General features: G+C 35.8%; 2 protein-coding genes across 3 annotated transcripts in view; one reads left to right on the top strand and one right to left on the bottom strand.

Moving 5' to 3' along the window:
- The first annotated feature begins 748 nt into the window (after positions 1–748).
- Positions 749–14,046, top strand: LOC121413257 (dynein assembly factor 3, axonemal-like). Its single transcript, XM_041606014.1, has 10 exons — positions 749–911; positions 3,293–3,435; positions 6,668–6,855; positions 7,244–7,390; positions 7,778–7,994; positions 8,679–8,801; positions 10,419–10,635; positions 11,246–11,363; positions 12,120–12,276; positions 13,605–14,046. The coding sequence occupies exons 1-10, from the start codon at positions 845–847 to the stop codon at positions 13,674–13,676; spliced, it is 1,449 nt and encodes a 482-aa protein (XP_041461948.1). The 5' UTR covers positions 749–844; the 3' UTR covers positions 13,677–14,046.
- Positions 14,047–23,614: 9,568 nt separating this feature from the next.
- The window catches only part of LOC121413255, a 114,150-nt gene continuing 111,157 nt past the window's right edge, over positions 23,615–26,607 (bottom strand). For both annotated transcript variants that reach the window (XM_041606010.1, XM_041606011.1), the window contains one exon: positions 23,615–24,197. In XM_041606010.1, coding sequence (XP_041461944.1) covers positions 23,940–24,197 — 258 coding nt within the window. In that variant the 3' untranslated portion in view covers positions 23,615–23,939. The remainder of the gene's footprint in view (positions 24,198–26,607) is intronic.

The following is a 26,607-nucleotide window of genomic DNA, read 5'->3' as shown; positions in this document are numbered from 1 at the left end:
TTAAGAGGGAGAGATAGAGCCAACATAGGGAAGGGGGGGGGCAAAAGGTTATACCTTGTGGGGGCCAATCTTGGTACGGGCCAAAATTTTGTAAAATTTGTAAAATGAAATTCATAAAATTTTTACCTTTTGATTCGGAAATAAATTTTTGTTATGGATTTTCACAATATTAGTTTTAGGAAATGATATATTTAACCATTTTCCTTTCCCTTTTTTCTTGGTAATGGAACTTTTGGGGGCCCCAAACAATGTTAAAAAAAATTGGGAAAGCTAAACCTATACTAGGCAAAATTAGAGAATTCAAATTATTACAAGGAGGCATATGTGGTTCTCTGCTTCAATGGCGCGATAAAAATGAGCAAAAGTTTTCGAGTGGCCAGACTTGGTGTAGTGAAAAAATCTATAAGTTTGTGAGTGAGCAAGCAAGCAAGAATTTTCATCTTTATGGTACAAAAACCATGATAGAACAATACTATTTTTACAGTCTTCTATTTAGAAGATTATATCATATGTCACCTTTTTCCCATTCAATTTCTTTCGTTTTTCTCATTTATTCTTGATTTTTGGGTTGTCATGCCCCCAGACCACCCTGTCAGTACGCTAGTGTTCTAGTTTGGAAGTAAAATATCATTTATTTATTCATAAAAAAGAAATCGTTTGATTTATTTTGCGCATTGTGCTTATTTTTCCTGTTTAGGATCTGCGCCATAAACGACACCATACATTGTTTTCCGTTGTCAAGTTACGATTTCAAGATCTGTGCCTGAGATCAAGATGAAATAGACACTTTATTTCTTCATCGGAAACAGATTACATCATAGAATTGTCTCCATAAATAGTGAAGATGGTTGATTCTTTAGGTGCCATCACGTTTTGGGGATTTAGCTCGGCGTTAGATCTCCAGGACAAAGGTAAGTTGTCATCGTACTGTTTTGATGGCCCCACGTATCGAAATTGATGTCAGTTGTACCGGTGGCGCGCGGTAATGACTAACCCAGTCACGTCACCCAGGGGCAGGGAGCTCCGGCCCGCGCCGGAGCCCATGATGACTCGTCCGTGTAGGCAGCGGGTACTCTACAAAATGGGGTAGAATGGGGTCGCAATAGCACCCCAAATAGGGGAAAAATTCAATTATGCACTTACCTCGAAAACATCAATTTTCGAGGCACAAACTGGACCCTCAAAAAAGGAAAAGTTTTGTCACGTTCATTCTCCTTTCAAAAATGAAAACAAAATGGCCGATCGATACCGAAAATGAATGTGACATGGAGGTCTAACTTTTCCTATTTTTGAGGGTTCAGTTTGTGCCTCGCTGTCGGTATTCTGTGTCGCAATAGACTTTCATCCATATAATTGAGGTAAGTGCATAATTTATATTTTCCCAATTTATTTGGGGTGCTATTGCGACCCCATTCTACCCCATTTTGGAGAATACCCATGTCTGCCTAATGACTAGATTAATTCAGTGATCGTGCATGCGCTCTTTTCGTAGACAACTGGCAGCCGCTTAGCCGTCTGTTTCAAGGATTTTTTTTAATTTCAATTATTTTTTTAATATCTCCTGAACAGACGGCTCGCGATCGTGCTGCCGCCATTTAGGGGGTTACATTGTAACAATGCAAAATCCCCCCAATGGGGCTCATTGATTTTTGTCTGTAATAAAATAATATTTATTTAATGAAAAATATATGAAAAGAACTGGACCAAAATAGAAATTATTATTCCGTTTTGGCCTGAAATGCACCAAAATGGGAAAAATAAACTTAAAAGGAAAAAAAACAGTGACTTACTTCGGCTATCACGCAACTCCCACTTCCCAAGCTCCTGCCCTGGTTTACCTGAACTTAACAAACAAGAGTCCCTGTACTGATCGAGTTAGAACTTTGGTCTCTGTAATTTGGTGAGTGGAACCAATGGAGTTCAACGGAACAACCAGTATAACAGAGACCAAAGCTTTGGTATGGTGTAGTCTTTTCGTTACTTATACATGTATGATACACACCAAAGATGAAACATCAGAACACGAAGGAGTTGGATAAAATGGAGAAGCAATGCATTAATGGGAGGAGCTAGTAGTAGGTAGGACCCGTAGGAGGAAGATTGGTCCGGGTTCGGTTCATGCCGCCGCACACAGAAAAATCAAGCCATGAAAGTTGTGTGTTGTGGACGCCAGAAGTGGCGTCGCAGCATGCGCGACCCACCAGTTAGAAATCTACTGCCAAAGGCGATAGTGTGAGTGGGAGGAAGAGGAGGAGGAAAAGCTAGATTAGAAGACCCCAACTCAAGAAAAGAACAAGTCAAGACTGAGAGGGAAAGAAACAGAAAGAGGAGGAGGATAATGAAATGAAAGAGAAGAATATGAAAATGAAGGCGGGAGAAGGGGAAGAACAATGGGAAAGGGGACAAAAATTAGAGGAAGAAGCAGAAGCAGTTCAAGAGAAGAAAAAGGAGAGAATGGGTGAAGAAGAAAGAATAAGCATGAGGCAAAACCATTGTTGGAGAAGGCCAACCCTAGTTTTGAACCATGAAAAGCCTAAATCACCCAGGCCAGTTATTTAAGTATCTAAACATGTTTCTTGAGCTCGATGGGTCGGAAAAGAACTAAACCGCAATTACATAGGCAAATGTGCTCCCCAGTGCGTGCAGTCATTTTTATTTCCTTATTTTGGGGCAGATTTTCTTCCTTCAAAATTGAAAACAACATAACATTGGATTTCAAAATTCATTATGCCTTTGAAAACTTGATTAAATATCAAATACAATGATTTAATTCCAAAAGGCCTACAGGCAGAGCTGCTCTTAGTCTTACATAATATCACAGCTATTGTTTGTGGTCTAACCCTCAGGCTTGTCTACGGAGGTAAAAAGGTTACTTAAGAGGGATTATCGGGCAATACAAGGTTGATAGTGCTTGGGAATGAAATATCATGGATCCTCTCTTTTTCTGTCTCTCTCCTTTTACGTTTCTGTTCTTTCATTTCCTCTTACTTTTCCTTCTTTACCTTTCTTTTTGTTCTCTCTTTCTTCTTTCCTTCCTCGGCTTCTATCTTTTTTTCTCCATTCCTTCACATAGAAATAACAGTTTCAATATCTTTCTTTCTCCCTTTGGAAAGAAAGAATAATTTCAAAATAATAATGTTCAAATATGTAACTTAATCCAAAACAAACACAGGTATAATAGAAACTGCCTTTTTAAAAATAGATATATAATTACCTATTATTATTGATCTCAACTTTATCTTTAAACACAGTTATGTCTAATGACATCCCTTTACAATTGTATGTTTTACAGATCTGGTATCAAGAATCAAAGACGTAAGTGTAAATGATGGAGCTGATGATGCCATTCAGATCCTTCTGATTGGTAGTGGTGATATACGACATCTTCTTACAACAGTAGCTAGAGCATGGAGACACAGAAAGAGAAAACTGAAGGTGAGTGAAATGGTTTGGATCTATTTAGTCTACTACTATCAGATGATCTAATTCTCAGATTGTCAATCTTGGCTCAATTCACTTGTCTGCTATCAGTTTGGTCTAATTTCTGCTTGGTTCAAACATCCTTTTGTCTAATGCCAACTTTGTCAAATCAAAATTTGGTTCATTGATAATTCATTCAGTCATATAGACCAGTGCTTCTCAACCGATGGGCCACAAATCTTTCTCAGGTGGGCCGTGAGAAGCTCCAAAAGGAAAAAAACTATAGTATATTGCATAGACCTTTCCAACCCGGGGGGGGGGGGGGCACTTACATTGACCAGTGGATACCATGCGCGACCAAAAAAACACGTAAAAAGGATGTCCTTTTCATGATAGGGCACGTTACGTACGTAACGTGATAAGGGTGTCAAAAACACAAAAATAATGAAAAAAGGGTATCTATTTCGCTAGGAAAATTACGTGTTTAGGGTCGAATTTGCGGGGATGATAAAACAAAATTAAAATGTTTTATAAAGGATGTCCTTTTTGCCCCAACACTTCGTGTTTAGAGTCCGATTTGCGCGAGGTGTAGAAGGTGGGGTCGTATTAAACCAAAATAAGGTAAAGCCGACGACCGAAGGACCCGTAACAATAAAACATTTCTGTACTTGTTTAGGGGTTCATTTCGGGGAATATTTGCCACAAGTATCGTTTTGTTTCCAATACTTGTTAAGGGTAGGGTTTCACACGCCAATACTTGTTAAGGGGTGCATTTTCAGAATATGGAAATTACGTGTTTCGGGTGCTTTTCGAGACCCCATGGTCGCGCATGGTATCCACTCGTGAATGGAAGTGGCCCCCCCGGGCTTTCCAAACATGTTTTGTCCGATCGGTCTACTTGAGTCAAACATGGGTCTTTGATGCAGTTTATTGTCACCCATTTAACTGACTTTTGTGAATGCAGATTAGCCATTAAACTGTTTAGAAAGTGCTCAGAGCATTTAGTTCAAATTTCATGAAACATTTTCATTAAAATGGGCATTTTCTTAAAATTTAGGTAGGTGGGCCTAAAAAACAATATGAGAGGCCAAGTGGTCCTCGTGAATTGAATTGAATTTATTACAGAACGTCACCGGCAATTGCCAACATTTTGTTCAAAACAAGAAAATATATACATAAACAGATAAACAAAGACAAAATAGTATTTTTTGTCAAACAAAAACAAAACAAAATATAACAAAGCAACTTATATATAAAAATATACACTATAAACATAGGCATTATTCGGGTACTCATTTTAACAATGAGTAAAAAAGAAAAGAAAAAAAAAGCTGATGTCCAAGAGAGGACAAGGAAAACACAAGGAAAGTGGGAGAGGAGAGGGAAATAAAGAGGAAAGAAGTTCGAAAATAGAGAGGACGGGAAAGAGGGAGAGTGAGAAGAATGGCATCATCACATGTAAACTTATTGTGTAAGAATATTGCGAGTGTATAAATTCAAAGTGTTTGCCGGTTGATATTTTTAGTACTCAGAATTCCCCCCTAATATTAATTATGTTTTGGACAAAAGAACAAAATAATTTAATCAATGCATCAGTTTCCAATTTCATGATGTAAATAAATTTTTCCTGGTACTCCATTTCAGAAAACCTAATATTAAGGGTACTTATCTTTTCAAAAAAATCTTTGCGCAAATCATTATATTTGTTACATTTCATTATAATGTGAAACTCATCCCCCACCAAATTCAAATTACAATCCTCACAAAATCTCAGGTTAGATGGTATCTTCTCCGGTCTTTTGTACCTCCCTGTTTCTATTGGTAGATTATGAGCGCTCAGTCGGAGCTTGGTTATATTTTTTCTCAAATTGACATTGTGTATTGAACATAAATAATTTTCTTGCCTTATATTGAGTTTGAATTGCCTAAAAGTTCTTAGTTTATTTCCTTCCCTACTGTCCCTGTCGTTAAATAAATCTAATTTAAACTGTTCATCAAATCTCCGTTCCAAGGATGTTTGGCATATTGTAATAAATTCTTTTTGGGAAATTGGTATATTTTCTGGATCGAGTATGGGGGTGTCATTTTTCCGACAAATATCTAATATGTTAAAAATATCCTGAATTGTCTTAAGCCAGCAGTTGTTTCCGTTATTCAATAGACTTACATTTTCTACAAAAGCTTTGTAAACCAAACTATCTTCGTCCATATTACGTATTCGAATCCAATATTTAAGTATATTTATTGCAATTTGGATGACTTTTGGATATCTACCAATTTCAGCTGTCGCTGCTAAGTTACTGCATTTGCGGTTTACCCCAAGAATATATTTACAAAATTGAATGTGCACCTTTTCAGATTCATGTTTAAAATATAGCCCTGTTTTCCCATCAATTAATTGTAGATTTTTTTCCATGTCTATAACATTTGTACCCCATATTTCAGATCCATAAAGTAATATCGGCTGTATCGTTGCATCGAAAAGATGCAACAAGGTTTTAGTGCTAGGAGTATAGGAACCAAACGATTCGTACAATTTGAACAATGCTCTTCTCGCTTTATCAGCTAAATCCCTTGCGGCCACTTTAAGTGATCCATTATTTGCGAAAACAATACCAAGATATTTCATTTCCTTAACAGTGCATAGTGTTTCTCCATTAATTTCAAATGAAACCTGTTCGTTTGATCTCCCTGATTTTGAGCACACCATAATCATAGTCTTAGATACATTTATGTTTAGCATCCAGGATTTACAGTATGTGGTGAATTTATCTAAAATTTATCTAAAATTTATCTAAAAATGGTTGAGAAGCGCTGCTATATACTATCAAAGTCAAAGTGATGTTAGAGCAAGTGGATATTAGATGAAATTGGTATTGCCAGGGAAGCATTCTATGAAAGGACCTGTCAGACATTTAATCTAGCAAACTCTATTTCATCCAAAAGTTACCATGTTAACATTGCATCTCAGCAGCTCAGCCAATCAAATATCAAGGATAGTTGTCATATCTGATAACTTGTCTGACATACTCCACTGAATGGAAATGATTGAAATTAGACAATTAGGGATGGAACTAAATGGAAAATGTTGACCAAGTGGAAATTAGAGAGGAAGAGAGGAAAAAGTTATAAAGTCAGATTCACATCATTTCAATCTTATGCCTTTTTTTGGATTTGAAAATGCAACCCATTACTGCTCTTTTACCTATAGATCATTCAAGAAATTTTCTTCTTTATCTCTCAAAAGTTCTACATTATCGAAGGAAACCTGGAGCTTTACATCCGTCAGCTCCTTCTTCTCCACCTCATCCTGGAGCCACCCAAGGATATGGGTCTGCAGGAGAAGACCGAATTCTTCCTAGAGATCTACGGCAATACTCTGATCAGACAACAAGTCTTTGATTACATTGTATCAAGGAGCAATCAACTACTAAGGTGAAAAATTATAAAATCTACTTATCTGATATGAATACTTTTTCCTTAATTGTCTTCAAATTCATTAAATGGAAAGTTAGTGAGAAAAAAACGCAACATACAAAAAAATGAGAATCTCCTTAGGAATCCCTCATGTTAATGTCAGTGAAAGTAAATTTCTGTTATGTGAAGTTCTACTCTTTTTCTCTCTTCTCTAAAATGTATTTTTTTAATTCTTAACTAAAAAGTTGTGTCCACAAATATCACGAATGGTGTGGTCTCTTCATGAACTCTTCAGGGGAATGCCATCACTGATGTACAGATGTTCTCTTTGATTTTGTCCGTCTGTAATTCATTGTTTGACACTAAAACAAATGAGTATGATTTTATATTTTTCCTGGATTTTCAGGATGGTAACGGATGCAGATTACCTCTCTGAAAGAATGCCATCGGTTCATCTCTCTGCTCTCAAGTTTAAAGAGAGGGACCAAATGGAAGCCATATTGAAGTTCTTAAGGAATCCTGATCTAAGGACGGCTGATATCGCAAAGTTTTGGTAAGTTTAATAGACATATTTTCAATTAGTGTGTTATCATTGAATGAGACTTTTAAAAGTAAACACTTTTCATTGATAGCAAGTCTCTTTCAATGGTTGTAGATCATTTCAAGGTCCCTTTTCTCATAGTACTCAACCTTAGGGTAGACTTTAAAGAAGAACTGATGTACTACATGTACCTCTTCTATTAGGGTAATTCTGACAATGCATTGGGGGTGTTCTTAAAGTAGTTCTGAAATGAAATGAGCAGAAAAATATTTTAAGCAGCTTTAAAAATATTTCTAAGAGCAAAATGAAGCAGTTAATTATCAAATAAGATAGGTTGGTGTTTGCTTGATGTGATATTGATTATATCATTTGTCTTTTTATTAAATTTCAATGTGTTAGGGATAACAGATTACGCAAACATCTTGAGGTGCGCTATGACTCCCGCAAAGGAGCGTATGACTGGGACTACAGTATGAAGCTCGGGGACAGAGGTAAAGGTGTGTTGAATAACAGAGAGTATGCCTATTGGAGAGAGACCGGGATAGCATTTGGTCTCCGTGAAGCAGATTATAACATTCAGAATAGGACATTGATTTCTGGTCTTATCATCAGAAAGGTGGGTATCAGGGAAGTATTTCATAAAACCAATAGTTACTTTTGCTATTAGTTATAAGCTACTGAAATTCTTTGATCCGATTGGCTAAGAGTAAATTAGTTGGTGAAATACACTAACATAATTTTTTTGTGAAATGTTCCCCAGATTAATCTTGCTTGATCTATCACGTTTTGTTTTGTTTGAATTGATTCATTGACTGATTCTATTGTTTTATTTTATCTTGTGGAAGTGTCATGGTGTAGTGGTTCTGACTCTCGCCTTCCAATCAGAGGGTTGTGTGTTGGAATCTCACAGTGGCCTAGTGTCCTTTGGCAAGGTCTAAATCCACACTTTGCCACTCTCTACCCAGGTATTAAATGGGTCCCCAGTAGGATTTGAAAAGCAATGTAGCATGCCTAACAATTGAGTCTTAGACCTCTTGTTAGAAGGCTCCCCAGCCAGCATCTGATGACCAGGGTAATAATAGTAGCAGTGTAAAGTGCTTACAAGCAAAGTATAATAAGTGCTATGTAAATGTAGCTATAATTCTTAGATAAAAAAACAGATTGTTTGCAAATACATATACGTTATTTTCTTCTCACCTCTTTCACATTCCTTTGATGCCAAAGAAAAAGCAGGCTCCAAGGTTATGTTTCCTTTTTATAATAAACTTGTTTCCATTACACGATGTGTTTTCATTTCTAGGGAGGTGATCGTATAGCTGAGAGGGGATACTGGGGTGATATAGTTTGCAGTCCGTACCTCAGCTATGGCATTGAATGTGAGGAAGAAAGTTTCTTCAAGAAATCAAATGGTTTGTACACCAAGGTGAGTAACAATCCAGAGATAGGGGTTTTCATTTGTTGGCTTAAATATTTGTAAAGCTATCCTTTGTCATTAGGAATTATATCTTTCGTTTTAAGTCATGATACAGATGTGAATATTAGTTTATGATATGGAAGTTGGCTTGGCATCAACTTTACTGGAAATTTCACTCATGCAGGTTATTAATTAAATATCAGATATACTTGGACAAATAGAGCAGAAATAAAGTTTTAAGGCCAATAGACATTTGATTTTCATGTGCATGTGTATTCTTTTTCTATTGTCTGGTAAAGCCATCTTCGCATTTACCAAATCCAGCGTAGGAATGTCCTGGTTCAATCTTACAGATTATTTAGCTGAGTCCCAAATGCAGACGTGTGTGATAGGGATTATTATTGCTGTCATAGGCCCATATTCTGAACTCGAGTTTGAATTAAACCCTGGTTTTAAGTTGTGGTTTAACTATGGAGAGCCAACTGGAGCAAAAATCCCTAACAGTATACACTGTACATTGAATTTATTAGCTCACAAGTCATCCATATTGTTCATAACTGTCTGGGAATGATAACTGAAGTATTTTTCTTCATAAGAAATATACAATTTAAACAGAATTTCTGAATTTTTGGCTCCCCATAATTTTAGTATTGTAGACTACAGTTTAATTTAAACCTGACTTCAGAATATGGGCCAGGCAGTTTAATTTCATGAAATTCATATTGATAAAAATAAATAGATGTATTTCATTACCAGGTACTCAATTTACAAGAATACAAAGTTACTGAATCAATTTGGGTCACCTGTATTGAAACTATTACAATTAATTTAATATATGTAGCTTTGAGGAATCTGATAAGGTTTGATGAAATTCATGGTTCAATGCTATTCAGGATGGATGTCAAATGCTAGATTCAAGAATCATTGGTGTATACTTTTCTTTGAACCACAAGGTCAGGGGTTCAAATTCCACCACTGCACTCTCATCCTTTGGCAAGGCATTTATCTACATTTGCCACTCTTGACCCAGGTGTAGTAAATGTGTACCCAGTAGGAAAGAATTCCTTGAATGGCCAATGTGCCTGATGAGGGTAGCTGGGGTAATAGTACATGTATGCAGTGCTTTGAAACTTTTGTATTAAGCACTATATAAATGTTGCATATTATTATTATTATTATTATTGAAGGTTTTACAGTAAATACCATGTATGTAGTCCTGAAAAGGACTGTTTGTTATTCTTTCTTGATTGTATGTTAGCTTTGAAAAGAACTTGACTAGTCTATAACAGTTCTTTTTAGAGCTAACATACAATCAAGAAAGAATAATAAACAGTCCTTTTCAGGAATACATGCATGGTGTTTACTGTAAAAACCTTCAATATTCTCTCCACCATGGAAGCCTTTATTATTATTATTATTTTATTTGGCAGAATATCAAACAAGTAAAATACAATGATAAAAAATAATTATTACAATAATACAGTAACATAAAAATAATAATACAAGGGATTCACCTGGATGAGCTGCCAGGCATTGGGCAAAGTTAACCAAATAACTATAGTCCGCGGACCGCCCTAATCTAAAGATCATCTTATTTTTATTTTCTTCTCCCTGCTTGTTTTATAGACTAGTCAAGAGGTTGCTGTGTACAACATTCTATCACTCCTACATGAACTGACACACAAAGAGAGATATGTGATGCCAGTCCCTAAACCAGCTGAAGAGAAGAAAGAAGAGGGTAAACTGGTAGAAATCACAGAAGAAGATGAAGAGGAGGAAGAAGAGAAGGAAGACGATGAAAAGGTGGTGGAAGTTGAAGATGGGAAAGCAGAAACTGAAACTGGTAACTTGATTTTAAGTTCTGTATTTATCAGTTTGGAATTAACATTTGAACCTGTCATACCACTGCATGTCTGCAACCTTGTTATAATTATTTAAATTATCATAATTATTCATTATTATTATGTAAAATTTAATGTATTCAATTTTATGATGGTCACACTATGTACATTGTCGTGACATACAGAAACAAATCAATCAATCAATCATATGCCACAGGGCAGTCTCGCTAAGAACAGACAGTTCTGCACATTGGGAACAAAATTGATCAAGAAATAATTATTAAAAAGAGAATGCTGTTAATTTGACAATGCAATTTTGTAGAAAATGATAACAAAGTACATGTATGTTTGTATACCAAATTTGGTAGCATTCCAATCAACAGCTGAGAATTATTGGAAGTGGGGGTTCATTTTTTTTCAGAACATCAAAAATTAGGATAACACTGCTGGAATGTTATGCCTTTGGGCCCAAATTCATAAATTCATCTGTTTGTGAACTGTGGTCTATGTAATATAAGTGATAACTAGACTTCTGCAGGTTTATGAATATGGGTCCTGATTAAAAGAGCATGATAAAGTTGTTTGAAACTTTCACATATTTTGTTTGTTTAGCTGAGTTGATGTCCCTGGATAATGTTGAAATCCATTATCTACCGATCGGTTCAGCACCTGACCTTCAGAAGAAGAGCAAGTATAAGAGAGCGTTTGATGTCGTCTACTTCTCAAACAGGTGAGGTCATAATATGATTGCATCATGGAGTCGTGGTTCTGATTTGCATCTCATTAATCAGACGGTGGAGGGCTTGAATCCTACTCCAGGCAATAGGCTATCAATCACCACTCGTGGTAAAATAGCATTCAGAAACTTGCAATCTGTTACCATTGGTGATTTGAGAGTACTGTCCAACGTAAGGGACTGTAATGTCTGAAATGGGAGGGCTCTCTTGCTTGAATGAGAAATATAAAATACCTGAAATATTTCATCTCTTTGAATATTTCATTGCATTTTCATCATTTTATTTCATGGTTTATTTATTTCAAAACAGTCCTGCTCTTACTGCAGATAAAAAGCTTGAAACACATGCATAATACATGGGTATAAGAAATTGGCAATACTTGTAACTCATAACAATTACATTCTGTTGATAAAACTTATGTTAAAATAAAAATTGTGAAATAAAGTGAAATTATGCAGTTCAGCAATTATTTAGGAGATTAAAAAGACTTTTATGTGGGCAAAACCTTGAAATATCAATCTTTCGTAAATCCGATCCCCATTTTTACTCTGTACTTCACTTCATAAACTGCTCCAACTTGAAAAAGGCACTTATGAATCCGATCAATATGATTATTATTATGAGAAAACAAGGAAAATTTAATCAGAAAGTCGCACAGATAGCAGATTGGATATACATAATTTCTTGAATTGATGAAAGCATGTCGTGTTTAATCTGACCCAAGCTCAATTATCTTTGTTTTCTTGCAGTATGGTTCATCACCTTACCCCTGAGATGTCAGCGGTGTTTTCAGACAAGGCTACTGTTATCTGTGAGACGGCTAGATATATGTTAGAACTCAAGAAAGAACAATGTCAGGAGTTTGTTAACAAGGTTACAGCCATGGCAAAGAATGCTGGTTGCCAGGTAAGGAAAAGTGTTCCCCTCTGACAAGATATTAAAGAAAACCAAAACCCAAGAAGCAATCTTATTGGAAAGAGTAAAATGAGAGGAAGGAACAATTTGAAACAAGTTTCATCAAAATCGGTTGTGAAATGAGCAAGTCATGGACGTTTGAAAAGTCTTGTTGTACTTTCTATGGGGATCCTCCAATTGGCAAACGCGCTTCAAAATGGCTGATTTTGTGGACTACCCTCCATTTGTTTTGTACACAATTTTTCAGATTTTCCCCTTTATTTTCAATATTTCACATTATTTCCTCCTGGCCTTATAGGGTGTGAATATATTTTCCCATGACATATATTATGCTCAGAATGAGGCAATATGCAATTTGAAAGATAATGAGGAAAATCTGAAAAAGTGTACAAAAACAAATGGAGAGTTGTCCACAAAATCTGCCATTTTGAAGCACATTGCCAATTTGAGGATCCCAATAGAAAGTACAATGAGACTTTTTAAAAATCCATAACTTGCTTATTTCATAACCAATTTTGATGAAACTTTTTTTTAGATTGTTCCTCTCATTTTACTCTTTCCAATAAGATTGCTTCTCTTCTTGGGTTTGGTTTCCTTTGAAGTACATTGACCAGTCTACTCCCAGATGTATTAGTACACGTCTGAATTAATTTTTAAACCACGGATTTAATTTTTGATAAAATCTCTGGATTCATTTCCTTGGCCACCATGACTCCAAAGTTTACAATCAACCACAAATAGCATTGGCTAATAAAGATTGGGGTTGCTTGCAATAATTGTTTTTTACTAGTATATCAACTATCAACCAATCAAAAACATTGTCTTATATAATTCATAAATGACAAGACATCTGTGTTTTCAGGTCCAGGGGATTGTTTTCAAACCATGTGTTTGTCATGTAAAGACAGTTCTATGTCTGTTGCAGGGAAAAGCTATAGTATGCAGCGCTTAGAAACATTTGTATTAAGCGCTATATAAATGTTGCATATTATTATTATTATTATTATTAGTATAACTTTGATAACTCTTTTCTAGTCCTTTTACCATCTCTATATTGTCGATGAATGATATCAATGGATCTGGCAATCTTCACGTATTGCCTTCCTATTGTTGATTTTATTCAATGGAATTGATGAGTTTTGATTCACTTTAAAAAGATATTACTTTCTTAATTATTTCAATGAAAGGAGCCTAATATACCACCAGTCTACCTACGTGTTCTATGTCTGACTTCTTGTTGACGTTGGTCCACATCCAAAGATGCTCTTTGTCAATAGGTTCATTGTACTTCGATAATCTCTTTTTCTTCATTCCTATAGGCATCCAACCCAGTAGATGGTTTTACATGCTCTACGATGAGGTTCACCTTTGAGAGGAAAGGAGACTCGTGACACACACCACTATGAGTAGGGGGAGGATGCAAGAAGCCTCCTATTCAATTAATTGCAAGTATCTATCACAACTTTGCCATTGATTTACATCTGAGAGGAAATGAGAGTCATGACCCTCCTGCCCTGAGAGGGTGCTGCAAGAATTTTCTTCTTCCAGTAATTTGTGAATATGGATTTCAACTTTGCAATTAGTTGGATTCACAATACGATGTTCCGCCTATCAGTCGTTGCGGATACGCCAAAGTCTAACTTCAGGGTTGACATTGCAGGTGCAGGCAGCGTATAGTGCTAGTATACAGGGGTGTGAGAGTTCAGATTTATCTGATTTCAGATTTTTTTTGTTTTTATTTTCAGCTTAATTTCAGCTTATTTTTGGCTTTCCTCTGTACAAAAAGTATGGGAGCTCTTTTCATTTCAGACTTTTACAACACTCTTCAGCTTTTTTCAGGTCTTTTTATTTGTGACCACTCACAACCCTGTATACTTTAATGTGACTGTGTGTGTATGTTGCTTTACAGATGAAAACCATAGCAAAAGCAGAGGAAGAATTCAGCAAATTTGGTATAATTTTTGAAGAAATATGTGGTAAATTTCTCTCCCAATTTCTGGACCCTGGCTGACAGCATATTTTCTGTTTCTGTTTTTGGCAACTCCCGCAGGAACTCGACAGGACAACATTTTTTGCTGGTAAACGCCAAGCTGGTGTATAACCAATTACCTTGGAAACATTTTACGTCTAGGTTAATCAGCCATTGTGGCTGACATGATAGACAGATATCACTCTAGGGCCTTTTTATCAAAGTGGAGGCAATGGCAGAGTTGGGATTTGAACTCACAACCTTGCGATCATGAGTCCAATGCTCAAACCACTGGACCACACGACCCGTATGAAAGCTGACTGAGTCGCATGCCGGCCAGCACGCGCAGCATAATTGCATGCATGCATCACGGGTCGCAGAGATTAATTTCAATGTTGACTGTTTCCCCATGAAGCATTGTAAGTTTCGGCCTGTCGGCTGCAACTGATATGTGGGGCACCGTATTGTGAATCCACCAAACTGATGTATTGGTTTTTACTATGATGATAATGATAATATATATTATTATTCATACAGACAATTTTAGAGCCCAAATACAAGTGTTATTTTGTTGGTGCACTCGACCCACTTAAAAAGTTTGTTGAACTCGCCTAATATTTTTTCCGAGGTGACACAATATTGAAAATATTGGACGACTAGAAGGGGAATTCCCGAAGTGTACGCACCACTCATTGCGCGCGTATGCAGTTTTCAATGGCAAATGCGCACTGTGTGTGGAACTGTGACTGCAGAGAGTGATGAACAATTCCTATTAAATTTTTTCTACAGAGGCTGCAGTAAATCTCTACATGCAGAGAAAACCAACAACTGTTAGGAAGTTTGGAGTTATATTCGCTTTAATTTCATTTTATCCTATAATAATTTGAATATATTTTAGAAATTGAGGCACAGAAAATACTATTTTTTTGCATAATAAATCGAGTGGGTAGCTTTAGGACCCCTTCTACATCGGGCGGCGAAATTAAGAGGTTTTCGAAAAACACGACGGGATTTTCGTATTAGTGAGTTTTGTGATATTTTCTACTTGGTTAATGATCTTTAGAATGTTTGCCACAAATTAGTGAAATATAATTTGTTGAAATATTAAAATTGGGACATTTTTATTGTTTGAAAACAAAGTGCGTAGCTTTAGGTCCCATCATACAGCAGAGTCAGAGTCTCAGGGCGGGAGGGTAAGTTAAAAATTATTTGCTAAAATTCTCTGTATGAATAATAATCATAATACTGGATGTCCCATTTTTCGGTCAATACAAGGAAATATAGGACTCGCTTTGCAAAATATTGGACTCGTCTTCGACTCGTCCAATATTTATGCAAAGCTCGTCCAATATTTCCTTGTATTAACCTCAAGGCCATCCAATATTATATAAATAATTATATAATAATAACATCATATTTACCAAGGGTAGCCACTTCATTTCAAAAAAATGTTCTTTTAGTGGGCCCTGCAATAATTATTACCCCGGCTAAGCTAGGCTATATTATATTAATCTACCTTAAAAGGTAGAGTAGCTTGGCTGGGTAATAATAGCAGGGCCCCCTGGGAGAACAGTTTTCGGAACTGAAGTGGCTACCCTGGGTGAATACATGTTATTATTATTATTACACTGTCGTTGATACATCAAGTAGAGCAGCAATCAATCACAAGTTTGTATCTTATAACAAGAATTGTGATTGATCATGAGGGGTCAGTTTACTTGGAAAGGTTGCAATTTTTTTTTTCAGATCTCCTTATGATCCAGAGTTCGGTTACTCTCTCATGGATCATACCATCCGTCCAGTAAGCTATGCATTCCTACAGATCATATTTACGTCCACTCATTGGTCTAATCTAGGTGGTGTCGTTTTAAATGGACTCGCTAAAGATTTTGATTATTTTTGTTAATTAATGCCAATGCACATTCCAATTGCACAATATGTATTTGTCAACATATTCATAAAGTTATTTTTCATTTGATAACATTTATCAGGAAGTGCTTCATACTCTTTTCATTCATAAAGTTGTCTAGGTTTTACTTTAAAAACTAATCAAACTTTGCCCTTTTGGAACTAACTTGTTAACCACCAACAATAGTATAAGGGGCATATAGGAATAGTGGGGGTGCCGTGGTCTAGTGGTTACGACTCATTTTCAGATTAGAGGGACGAGGGTTTGATTCCAAGAAATTTATCCACATTGTGCTGCACTCAATCCAGGTGAGGTGAATAGGTACCTGGTAGGGATTCCTTGAAATGCAGCGTCCATAACAGCTGCTCTGCTAAAGCCAGGGTTATCATGCTGCATGACTGTAGAGCGCTTATGGACTTCTGATAAAGTAATCTATAAGCGCTATAAGGAATAAGCTTTGATACAGTCAGTTGGTTTGCCTGCCAAAAAATTGGTAGATCAAATTTTTTCATCAGGGTTTAGCTGAACTCATGAAATTTAGCATACATATTTGTTATGATTGATCCTCGTGTGTTACTCCTATCATTGTTACCTTTATACAGAAAATGCATTTTGTTACCATATTTTTCCAGACGTCTATGTAAAGTGCATTTCTCTTGGTTGCTTTTGAAGCCAAGGTCAAGACTATCGGATGGGTTTTGAAATCAGTAATTATTATTATTACTTATTACTTACACTGCATTATCCCCATTATTCAAATTTCTATCGAAGTAAATGCAGCATGTTCTTAAACAAAATTCTCTCTTTTTTAGTGTGGGAATATATATCATGTGTGGAAAAATATGTTGCTATGGGTAACATTTTGGCAATAAATCAGAAAGAAATATTGTGTTTAGTACTATCTTGTCACACATCTAAACAATTTAATTTGGCAAAGGCATACAGATAAGGTAACCAAGACATGTATGGTAAAAAGTACATTGCTATGGTAAAGTCATCACATTACAGGGAAAACGACACCACTTCCTTATTATTATTGTTATTAAATGATGATCATGAAATGGGTAAGGGTTTGAATCAACATCAGAGATACTTGTCAGGCAATTCTATGAAGTATTTTATGTCTGACCCAATGGCCCGTATTCTGAAGTCAGGTTTAAAGTTGTGGTTTAAGTATGGGAAGCCAAAAGTATCATTTTTTTTTATTAAGTTGTACGTTTCTTATGTTTACTGTGCTCTTTCCTGATTCATCGATGGTGAAGACAATAATCTATATACTTCCTATACAATTATGAATGATTTGAGAGCCAAATGAGCTGAAATGATGATATCTCTACTGTTAGTGATTTATGTAACAATTGGCTTTCCATACTTAAACCACAACTTTAAACCTGAGTTTTAAGTTAAACCAGACTTCAGAATACAGGCCTATGTATGTGGAACTTTAAAAAATACTACTTTTGTCTCCATTTTCTAGCTTTTTAGTTTTATGATAAATTGTATTGCTTTCAATTACCATGGTTTGAGCTTGAGCAGTTTATCAAGTAAAGTGAGAATGAGTAAAATGGAGGCCAGGGCCCCACCTTACAAAGAGTTCTGATCGATCCAATCGATTGCAACTATGGAAAGCCAGCAATGTCAACATCTAAAATTGCATGTTTGTTCAAAATATTTTCTAGAAATGATGTTTATTCATACATTCACTGTTTTCTTGACAATTCAGTATGATTTTCTTCGTTTTCAAAGGACGTTGAGCAAATTTCCTAAAGAAAAATTATGACATTGGTGGATTTCCATATACTTGAGATTGATCGGATTAATCGTAAGTCTTTGGAAGACGGAGCCCAGATGTACAAAAACATTCATTGTTTATGTAATTCATGTTTTCATACCTGCCTGTTACAATGCCACCCTTCATTTTGATTAGCTATTGAGCACGGTTAACATAATTGTTACTTTTATGCAATGGGGTCCTTCATAATATTTCTTTTTTTCTACAAGTATCTAGTAATTTAACAAGTCTTTTGGAAGCGCATAGAGAGTCTAGATAACATGACATATGCCTTACAAGTGTGGAATGTATGATATTAATATTATTTAATATTAGATGCCTGTAGAATAACATGAAATATTAGATGTATCTTTGAACTAACAAAGATATGTTCTTGAATACTTTGTATGGGAAAGAACAACACTAGTACACAAAATCAGGAGTTATCTTTCGAATGATAGCCCATTCATTAGGATAATAGAAATCATTCTTTATTGATATCATCAGTAAAAATGTATACAATTCATTCTGCAATGAAATTCATGCATAATATATCAACAATCTGTACACTTGGCATGCATAATCATCTTTCAGTCATAGACATTATTAACCCCTTGCCTACGAGATCTGGTTGATCCATGTATAAAGTTTATGGAATTACAGAAACCAGTAGTCAACGAGTTAAAAAGTGCATTAATGTCCTTCAGCTGACAGCGTGATAGTACTTTTAATGTTAGAAAGGAGCTAAGTAAATGGTCTGAAATTTTCAAGGATTTTTTTTGTATTTAAGTTTATTTCTGTCAGAATCCTCATTGATAGTTAATTATCATTTAGATATTGACATAACTCACACTAATAGCAGTCAGTTAATAGTTACTTATTCTCATTATAATCCAAGTGTTTCAAACTTCATCATGTATTCACAGAAGTTTATAGAATGATCAAGATTCTTGGAGTTTTTAACACACATGTTTGACATCACATTATGGATATGTATGAAACGTTTGGTTGTCCAATCCTGAGGTTTGCTTTCCCATTGTAAACTGATAGCTGAATGAATTTTACATATTTAATAAATTTGGTATAAAGTGACAACTATGTTTCAGTGTCTCCTTTAAGTTTGTCTTGATTTGGTTAGCTTGAAAATTATACATACATGTATATATCATTTGTTGAGTACATTCATAATGTACCTACCTGTTAAAGTGCAAGTGAAATACATTATTATAAATTTATATTTTGGCACATTTTTTTTTCATATTTATAAAATGGTATAATTGTCATTAAAAAGGCCTTCAAGTCAAATATATTGAAGCAGATATGTGTAGACTGCTTCAATTTTAAGAGAAATACTTCTTTGCTTTTGCCAGGGGGGGGAGTATAAAATACTCATAATGATAAACGGTTACTTGCCTTGTCAATATCATTGGTTGCACTATTGCTCCAAGCAAAATGCACTTCCTTGCCAGCTACACTGTAGCATTAAACATTATTATATATTATTCAACAATAAACATACAAGGAGTAAATAAAACAGAGATAGACAGTGACAACAAAAAATGATTGATAATGAATATGGATATTCACAGATGAGGTGAAAACATGTATCTATACCGAACAGAAAGAACCTGGGGGGCGTTTCATGAACATTTTTGTCTGACAAGTTGTCAGATCTGACATCTTTCCTTGATTCCGATTGGCTGAGAGGCACTGTTACTATAGTAACTGTCGGATAAAACGTCCGACAAGTCCTTTCATGAAACGCTTCCCCGATCTTTAAATATATTGCACAATAAATGTGACAAGAAACAAATACATACTTCTGTAAAAAAAAATAGTACTTAGATAAAATTGAAAAGTATTGTGCTAATTATATTGCACGTGGATCATTGGTAATGCATTACATATGTTGGCTGCATGATTATCAAATAAAACGTCTTATGTTGGCATTTACAGAAGACAATGTCAGAAGAGGCTTGTTTTTTTACTATTTTTTTACATTGCAGTGGAATGGTAAAATGTGACAATAACCTATTGTGCACTCTGGGAAATAATAAAGTAATGGTATAAGATTTCTGTTTGCATTATTGGGTTTTTGGAGGAGTTTGTACAAATTGTTTCTTTTTTTCTTGGTGCACATAACTGATACAAAAATGTTTGACACTCAATGTGCCCACATTGTATTGTAAATTTGGTTAAGAGCCCATACCTGATAAAAATATTTCTGAAAAATGTTATCATTAATCTCCCTGTTGATAGTATCTCATGAATCTGAAATATATAGCTACACAATATTAATCATTAGGGGAAGGCGGGGTAAGTTGAGCATAGGGGCAAGTTGAGCCACCAGCCCCAGGCTAATAATGAATGAGTAAGACATTGTGGTGGTGTCAGGTATTGATGACCCATAGCATAACCCCTAACCCCACCACATTGTTTTCATCTTTGAAACAAAAAGTATTTTTTTAGAGGGAAAAATATGAATTTCAGCCAAAAAAGTAAAAAAGAGTGAAATAGATAAGTGCTTTATAAACACACACGTCTATAAATATAATAAAGACATGATACCAACATTATTAGTCCAGGTATGGATCTTCATTCTTGTCATAGTCTTTTATATGATGGATGCATAATAAATGTGTGGATACAAAATTATCGCACTAAGTTCGGACTGGGGTAAGTTGAGCCAAACAGCATGGGGCAAGTTGAGCCATGGTAATTCCTATGGTAATGTATCTTAAAAAACAAACAAACCATAAAAATCGATTGAAATGCTGGCTGAAAGGAGCAAATTTACATGACTGTTCTTTTCCTTTTAAAGGATGTTATTATTTATAGAGAATTAGCAAGTGAAAAGACTTAATACCAAAAATTGACATGCTGGTTCTCCCCTCATACATTTTGTACATAGTTTTTGTGGCTCAACTTACCCCAGAAGGTGGCTCAAACTTACCCCATATATGGGGCAAGTTGTGCCATTTGACATCGTTTTTTTCAAAGGTCACGATGACTTTAAGTGTGGGGATAGAAAGTTATATATAGGTGGAAAATATTTCAGAAGAATTAAATTTCAAGGCAAGGTACTTATTTCGACAAGATTATTAATCATACCAATTCTAACATGCAAAAAGCAAAAACTGTCACAACTTACCCCGCCTTCCCCTACTGTTAATGATTCCATTTCAAAATAAGCTGTAAAATGATCAGCCGTCATGGTCACCTTAATTGTCACCAATTGTCATAACAATAATGTAAGTTTACAAATGGCAACTTACACTGGAGTATGATCAGTGTTAATTGTCAACTTACACTGGAGTATGTTCAGTGTTAATTGTCAACTTACACTGGAGTATGTTCAGTGTTAATTGTCAACTTACACTGGAGTATGTTCAGTGTTAATTGTCAACTTACACTGGAGTATGTTCAGTGTTAATTGTCAACTTACACTGGAGTATGTTCAGTGTTTTGTCAATCATATTGTGGTACCAAATGGGATGGGGCAGAGGCAGTCAGCTCTAGTGAAAGAAATGAGAAGGAAAGAAAAATATATATAAGAGGAGAAAAGGGGAAAGAAACAGAAGGAAGAACACAATGAGTCTATATTGTGAAACCATATAATACATCTATTATTCACTATTAAAAGAAAAAATGTATGCATCATCTGGCTCCATTCTGGTCACCATCCCGACAACACACAAATTGTTAAGGAATGAATACACCTAGTATTAGTACTGTCAATATCACATATACACCTTATTTTACTTTATATATACTTGATATCTGCACAATAATGGCAAGGGATCGAATGGCACTTAACCCTAAAAAGACTGGGGGGAAGGGCGCTGATTCAGCCCCTTGACATTTTTCGCGATAAATCCGCCGCGCGAAATTTTTGTCCGCGTCGCTCGCTGACTTTTTACTTTCACATCTCGCGCAACTTTTGAGACCAAAATTGTGACCCCCGGGTACGCGGTTCTGAAATTACACAACATTTCGTAAGTGCATGCAGACCCAAAATTACTCAAAAATGTGAATTTGTGTAGAAATCCAATGCAAATAGTGTTTTTACCCAAAATTCATAAATGTATCATTATTTTTCCTTTTACTGCTTAAAATCAATTAATTTTATCTTTTTTATGGTCAAAATAAAGTCCCCAACAATTTCCATTGAAAAAACAATAAAAAGAAAAAGTGAAAAACAAAGAAATACATAAGAAATTTAGAAAATAGAATATATAAGAAAATAGATGTGATGTTGCCTATCTAGAGTATGTGGAAGAAAAATTAGCATTTTAGGGGCATTATTTTATTGATTAGAGCAAACTTATGATTTTACGCATACATTAGCATAATTAATGAGCAATGAGATTTTTCGCAGAATTTGATATTACAGTTTTGTAGGTCATGCCATGGGTAGCGCGTGCCAATTTTCGTCGCGATCGCGCGATCGACGGCCGAGGTCATAAGGGGGGGGGGGGGGGGGGCTGAATCAGTCTTCTTAGGCGTCGAAATAGCCCAGTCTATTGTTAAGCTTCAATGAATAATTACAGGGTATTCATGTTCTATGCTCTCTGCAAATATGGTATGGTAGCGATGTCACTTATATTTTCAAACTCATTAAGATACATATTTGTGCTGTTGGTATTTCCTTATTTGGTAATGACCTACAGGCAACCTGATCCACAAGAAAGGATGTTATACTCGAAGTAATACATGATCATTATGCAGAAAGTTGGATTAAAGTACATTCAAATGCCTTTGGCGACTCTCTTAGGACTCTGATGAAATTTGACTAAAAACATGCAAATAGCACATGATCTGATATTCCTTGGTCTCATTTGCTCTACGGCGCGCCGCGGCGGCCGTACGGCGAGTTGAAAACCGCCGTTTTATTAACTTTAATTCAAAACACCTATGTATAGTTGGACAAAAAATGTGACCACGGTATTAGCTTCATAGGCAGATATTTGGTCTTTGGATGGTTGATTTCACTATCTCCCCAATATCATTAGATTATTATGGCGATGATGGTGTTATTTTTATGAATTGCAGAGGTGAATCATAACCTGAATTAGAAATCCTTATATTCAAGAAAAGATCAAGAAAAAAATCCAGAAAAAATTAAAAAAGGGGAGGAGTAATCAGACTCGCACGTTTCCACAGATCGTTTACAATAAATAACGATGACCAACATGGGTTCTTTAAAAACACAATACACCCCCAATATTAGCTTGATTTAATTAGGAGCCGGTGTCATAAGACGTGTTTCAATATGAAATTGAACACAACTGTTATAAGCTACTGAAACCCTGCTATCTGATTGGCTGAGAACACATTCGTTGTTGATTTCTTCCATGTGGTATACTGATAACAAGTATTGTAAAAGTAGGTTCAGTCAGGTCTGTGATGTACTTCATATCACAATCATGTCAAGCACGTGTTGCTCTTGGAATGTTTTCCGCTTCTCAAAAGATCAACATTTCCCCTGTTCAAATAATTAAAAAGCAAAGATCAGAGCTAGCACGAGAAAGAGGAAATAATATTTCCAAGTTCCTTGTATACCACTTGGCAACTCTCTATTTACCTGGGATAGGCGTCAAGTATTTTCCAGTTTCAAGTAACAAAACAACGTCATTTGATACTCATATATGACGAACAAATCAAACACAGTCTTCTAGAGAGGCTCTCATGAAATTACCAGTCTGTTGCTTTATCCAACAATTAGTCAATTATCATTATACTAATCAGACAGTTGTGCTTGTCAGCCAACCAAAAGCAAAATCAAAACCAAGAAAAGTAAATCTTGTCAGATGAAAAGAGGATGAAACGTTCTCCTGAATGTTGTTGAACTATCGTCAAGACGAACTATACGTCAATACGAATTGTTCCTTTAAACAGTCCATTAGAGAGAAAACGTCAATTGGGCGATCATCATACATCAAGCTGAATGTCCTCATTTTTCAACAATTGGCACATAGGCACGATTATGTATTTATTTGTCATAATTACGGATAGATAGCTGATTTAAGTCGCAGAATTAAAGTTCTTAATTGCTGATAGTCTCTTTGTAAAAGTGGTAGACATTCCTCTTCCTCCTCATCGTCGTCTTCATCATCGTCGTCATCATCGCCGTCGACCCTGGCTGCCTTGCTAAGGTTATCTAATCCATCCTCATTCTCTGAATCGAGGAAGCCATTTTCAACCGGTTCCAATTCTTCACCTCGCATGATAAGAAAGGACCCAGTCCTGTTGTTTCGAATATCCTGCAATGTGTGAACAGAAATGGGAATGTCATAGGTTAGGGCAAGTTTAGATACGGGCAATTACAGCTTTTGGAAATAGCAGTCAGACAGTTCCAAAGCATCACACTTTAAAATTCACAATATTTACACAGCTTTTACCCTATCAGACATAATTGATATTCAGTACATAGTCACCAAGTACGTTTTGAAATAATTATTGAACAGTTGTAAAGAAATGCACTAGATACTCCGGGATGAAAAGAATTATATGTAAATAGAGTCTAATTCACAGAGCAAAACGCAGAAAATTCCATCAAAATCTTATGACAAATAGCGAAGTTATTATTAGCAATATGTTGTGAAAAGAGTTATATGCACGTCGTTCTGAATATTCATTAGGTGGGCTGTTGCTGTCACATCACCACTTCTCTTTTCCTAATACATGAAATGATAATATTCTGATTTTGTTCATACATGTGTAAATGTTATGTTTTCCGTATTTCGAAGCAATGATCTACACAATTAATTGTCAATGCGATATTTTTAATTCTTGGAGGAAAAATATTGAATAACCTAATTTAATATGATATAATACAAAAGAACAAGTGGGGATATCATATGACATCATCAATTTGCTCATTGAATACTCACGAAGACATGCCTAGAACCGGAATAATGTAAATCTTTAAAATACCATAGCCTTGATAATCCTTGTCCGATTTTGATCAATTTTCAGTGTTTTGTTTGTCTGATTTTTCTTAATCTATTCAAATCATATTACATTCAGCCTGGAGCATCCCTTTAATAATTCTCGTAACGGACAAACGGGATGCTTCGAAACTTTTTGTGTCAGGTCTGTATCGTTACATTGTATTACCCCCAAAATTTACAAAAAAGTATATTGATTGATCTTTAACTTAATATTCCTCAACAGAATTTGACAATTGAATCGAAATACGTATAGGTCTATGGAGTATTTGGGATCAGCAAAGAACTATGTACGCACTCGCATAACGGGAGTTGAAGGTTTTCCAATTATCAATATGGTATCGACTATCACTTTCATTTTAATTATCAATATTCCTATATTCGTTACATTATGACCACTACCATCAACTCCACCATCACGACTAGTATCATCATCATCATCATCATCATCATCATCATCATCATCATCACCACCACCACCATCATCATCATCATCATCAACATCATCGTCAACATCATCCGAACGATATTCTTGGCGCGTTGCCTTGAAAAAATAGGAAACCTATCCCTGCCAATGGCTTTGAACAGGACAATACCACGATACATAATCCTTCCCATGTTATGATTTTCTGGTAAAACTATTCGGAACTCTCGTATTTCGTTTGTATAAAAGAGAAAAACCGAGAGAGAAAACACGACATGAAGAGTGAAGGATAGGAGAGAGAGAAAGAGAGAGGAAATAGAGGGGGAGGGGGGGGGGGGGGGGGGAGTGAGAGACGATAGAAAAAAGGGGAATAGAGAATAGAGAGAGAATGATAATTTATACCTATGCCATTCAGCTTGCTCAACCACGACAAGGAAATATCACCGACCCTTGACGTTTGCTTGGGGGTTTTACTATGACGACAAAATGTTCAATATTTTCACATCTTTGTTGTTTTTGGATATCGTGCAAGAGAATATATCATCTTCATTTCCTCAACAAGCCTTCGTCGTGTTCACAAGCAAGAGCCCGCGATCTAGGTGAGATCACATAACTACCCAATATTCAGTTCTTCGAGATCTACGAAATAGCCAAAGGACAGCTTAAGGCAAGTTATAATCATTTTATTAAATAAATACAATTCCTTTGTTACCTCTCATCTGAGTCTACAGTCATCAAGATGCAACTATAAAAGATCTGCTCTAAAATAGGACTAGCAAGGGCGGATAAATGCTCTGTGCATTGGTTATTGTAGTTTCCTACAAATATTTATCAGGTTCCTAAAAAAGGGTATTTAGTGAAAATTGTGTGAAGAAACTGAAGTGGAAGAGTATATCAGGTGGTTGCACCTATGACGCATGCACTTCAGTTTTGGCAGTATTGAATGAGTCGCGCCCTGGGAGACTTGGAGGCTGCGGTGGGGGTGGAAATGCGCAATATGGCGGGCATTTCGGTCTAGTAAATATGAAATCACATTTAAACATGACTAGCAATTCTGCGACGTCGCGGTTTGCATGAAATCACATTTAAACATGATTAGTAATTCTACGACGTCGCGGTTTGGGCGACCACGATGAGCTTGAAAGAAAGGAATAATTCAAAGTTATATGAAACGATGATGCAACAGGTGTGAAGAGAGTTCTATGACAATTGCTCAGGTGACACTATTGCATGTCCCGATGGAAAATCTGCAAGTCAAACCAAAGCCAACCTCCAAAACAAAAAAAACCCTAATGAAAA

The sequence above is a fragment of the Lytechinus variegatus genome, chromosome 4, assembly GCF_018143015.1.
Source record: "Lytechinus variegatus isolate NC3 chromosome 4, Lvar_3.0, whole genome shotgun sequence".
NCBI classification, from domain to species: domain Eukaryota; kingdom Metazoa; phylum Echinodermata; class Echinoidea; order Temnopleuroida; family Toxopneustidae; genus Lytechinus; species Lytechinus variegatus.
Note: the sequence above shows the minus strand (reverse complement) of the source record. Positions and strands in the feature narration are given on the sequence as shown.

What these genes read in the sequence shown, in the direction of transcription:
- LOC121413257 (XM_041606014.1), top strand. Translation starts at nt 845, where the DNA reads ATGGTTGATTCTTTAGGTGCCATCACGTTTTGGGGATTTAGCTCGGCG. An exon ending in ACAGAAAGAGAAAACTGAAG is followed by an intron (nt 3,436 to 6,667) that starts GTGAGTGAAATG and finishes ATCTCTCAAAAG; the next exon opens with TTCTACATTATCGAAGGAAA. An exon ending in GCTGATATCGCAAAGTTTTG is followed by an intron (nt 7,391 to 7,777) that starts GTAAGTTTAATA and finishes TCAATGTGTTAG; the next exon opens with GGATAACAGATTACGCAAAC.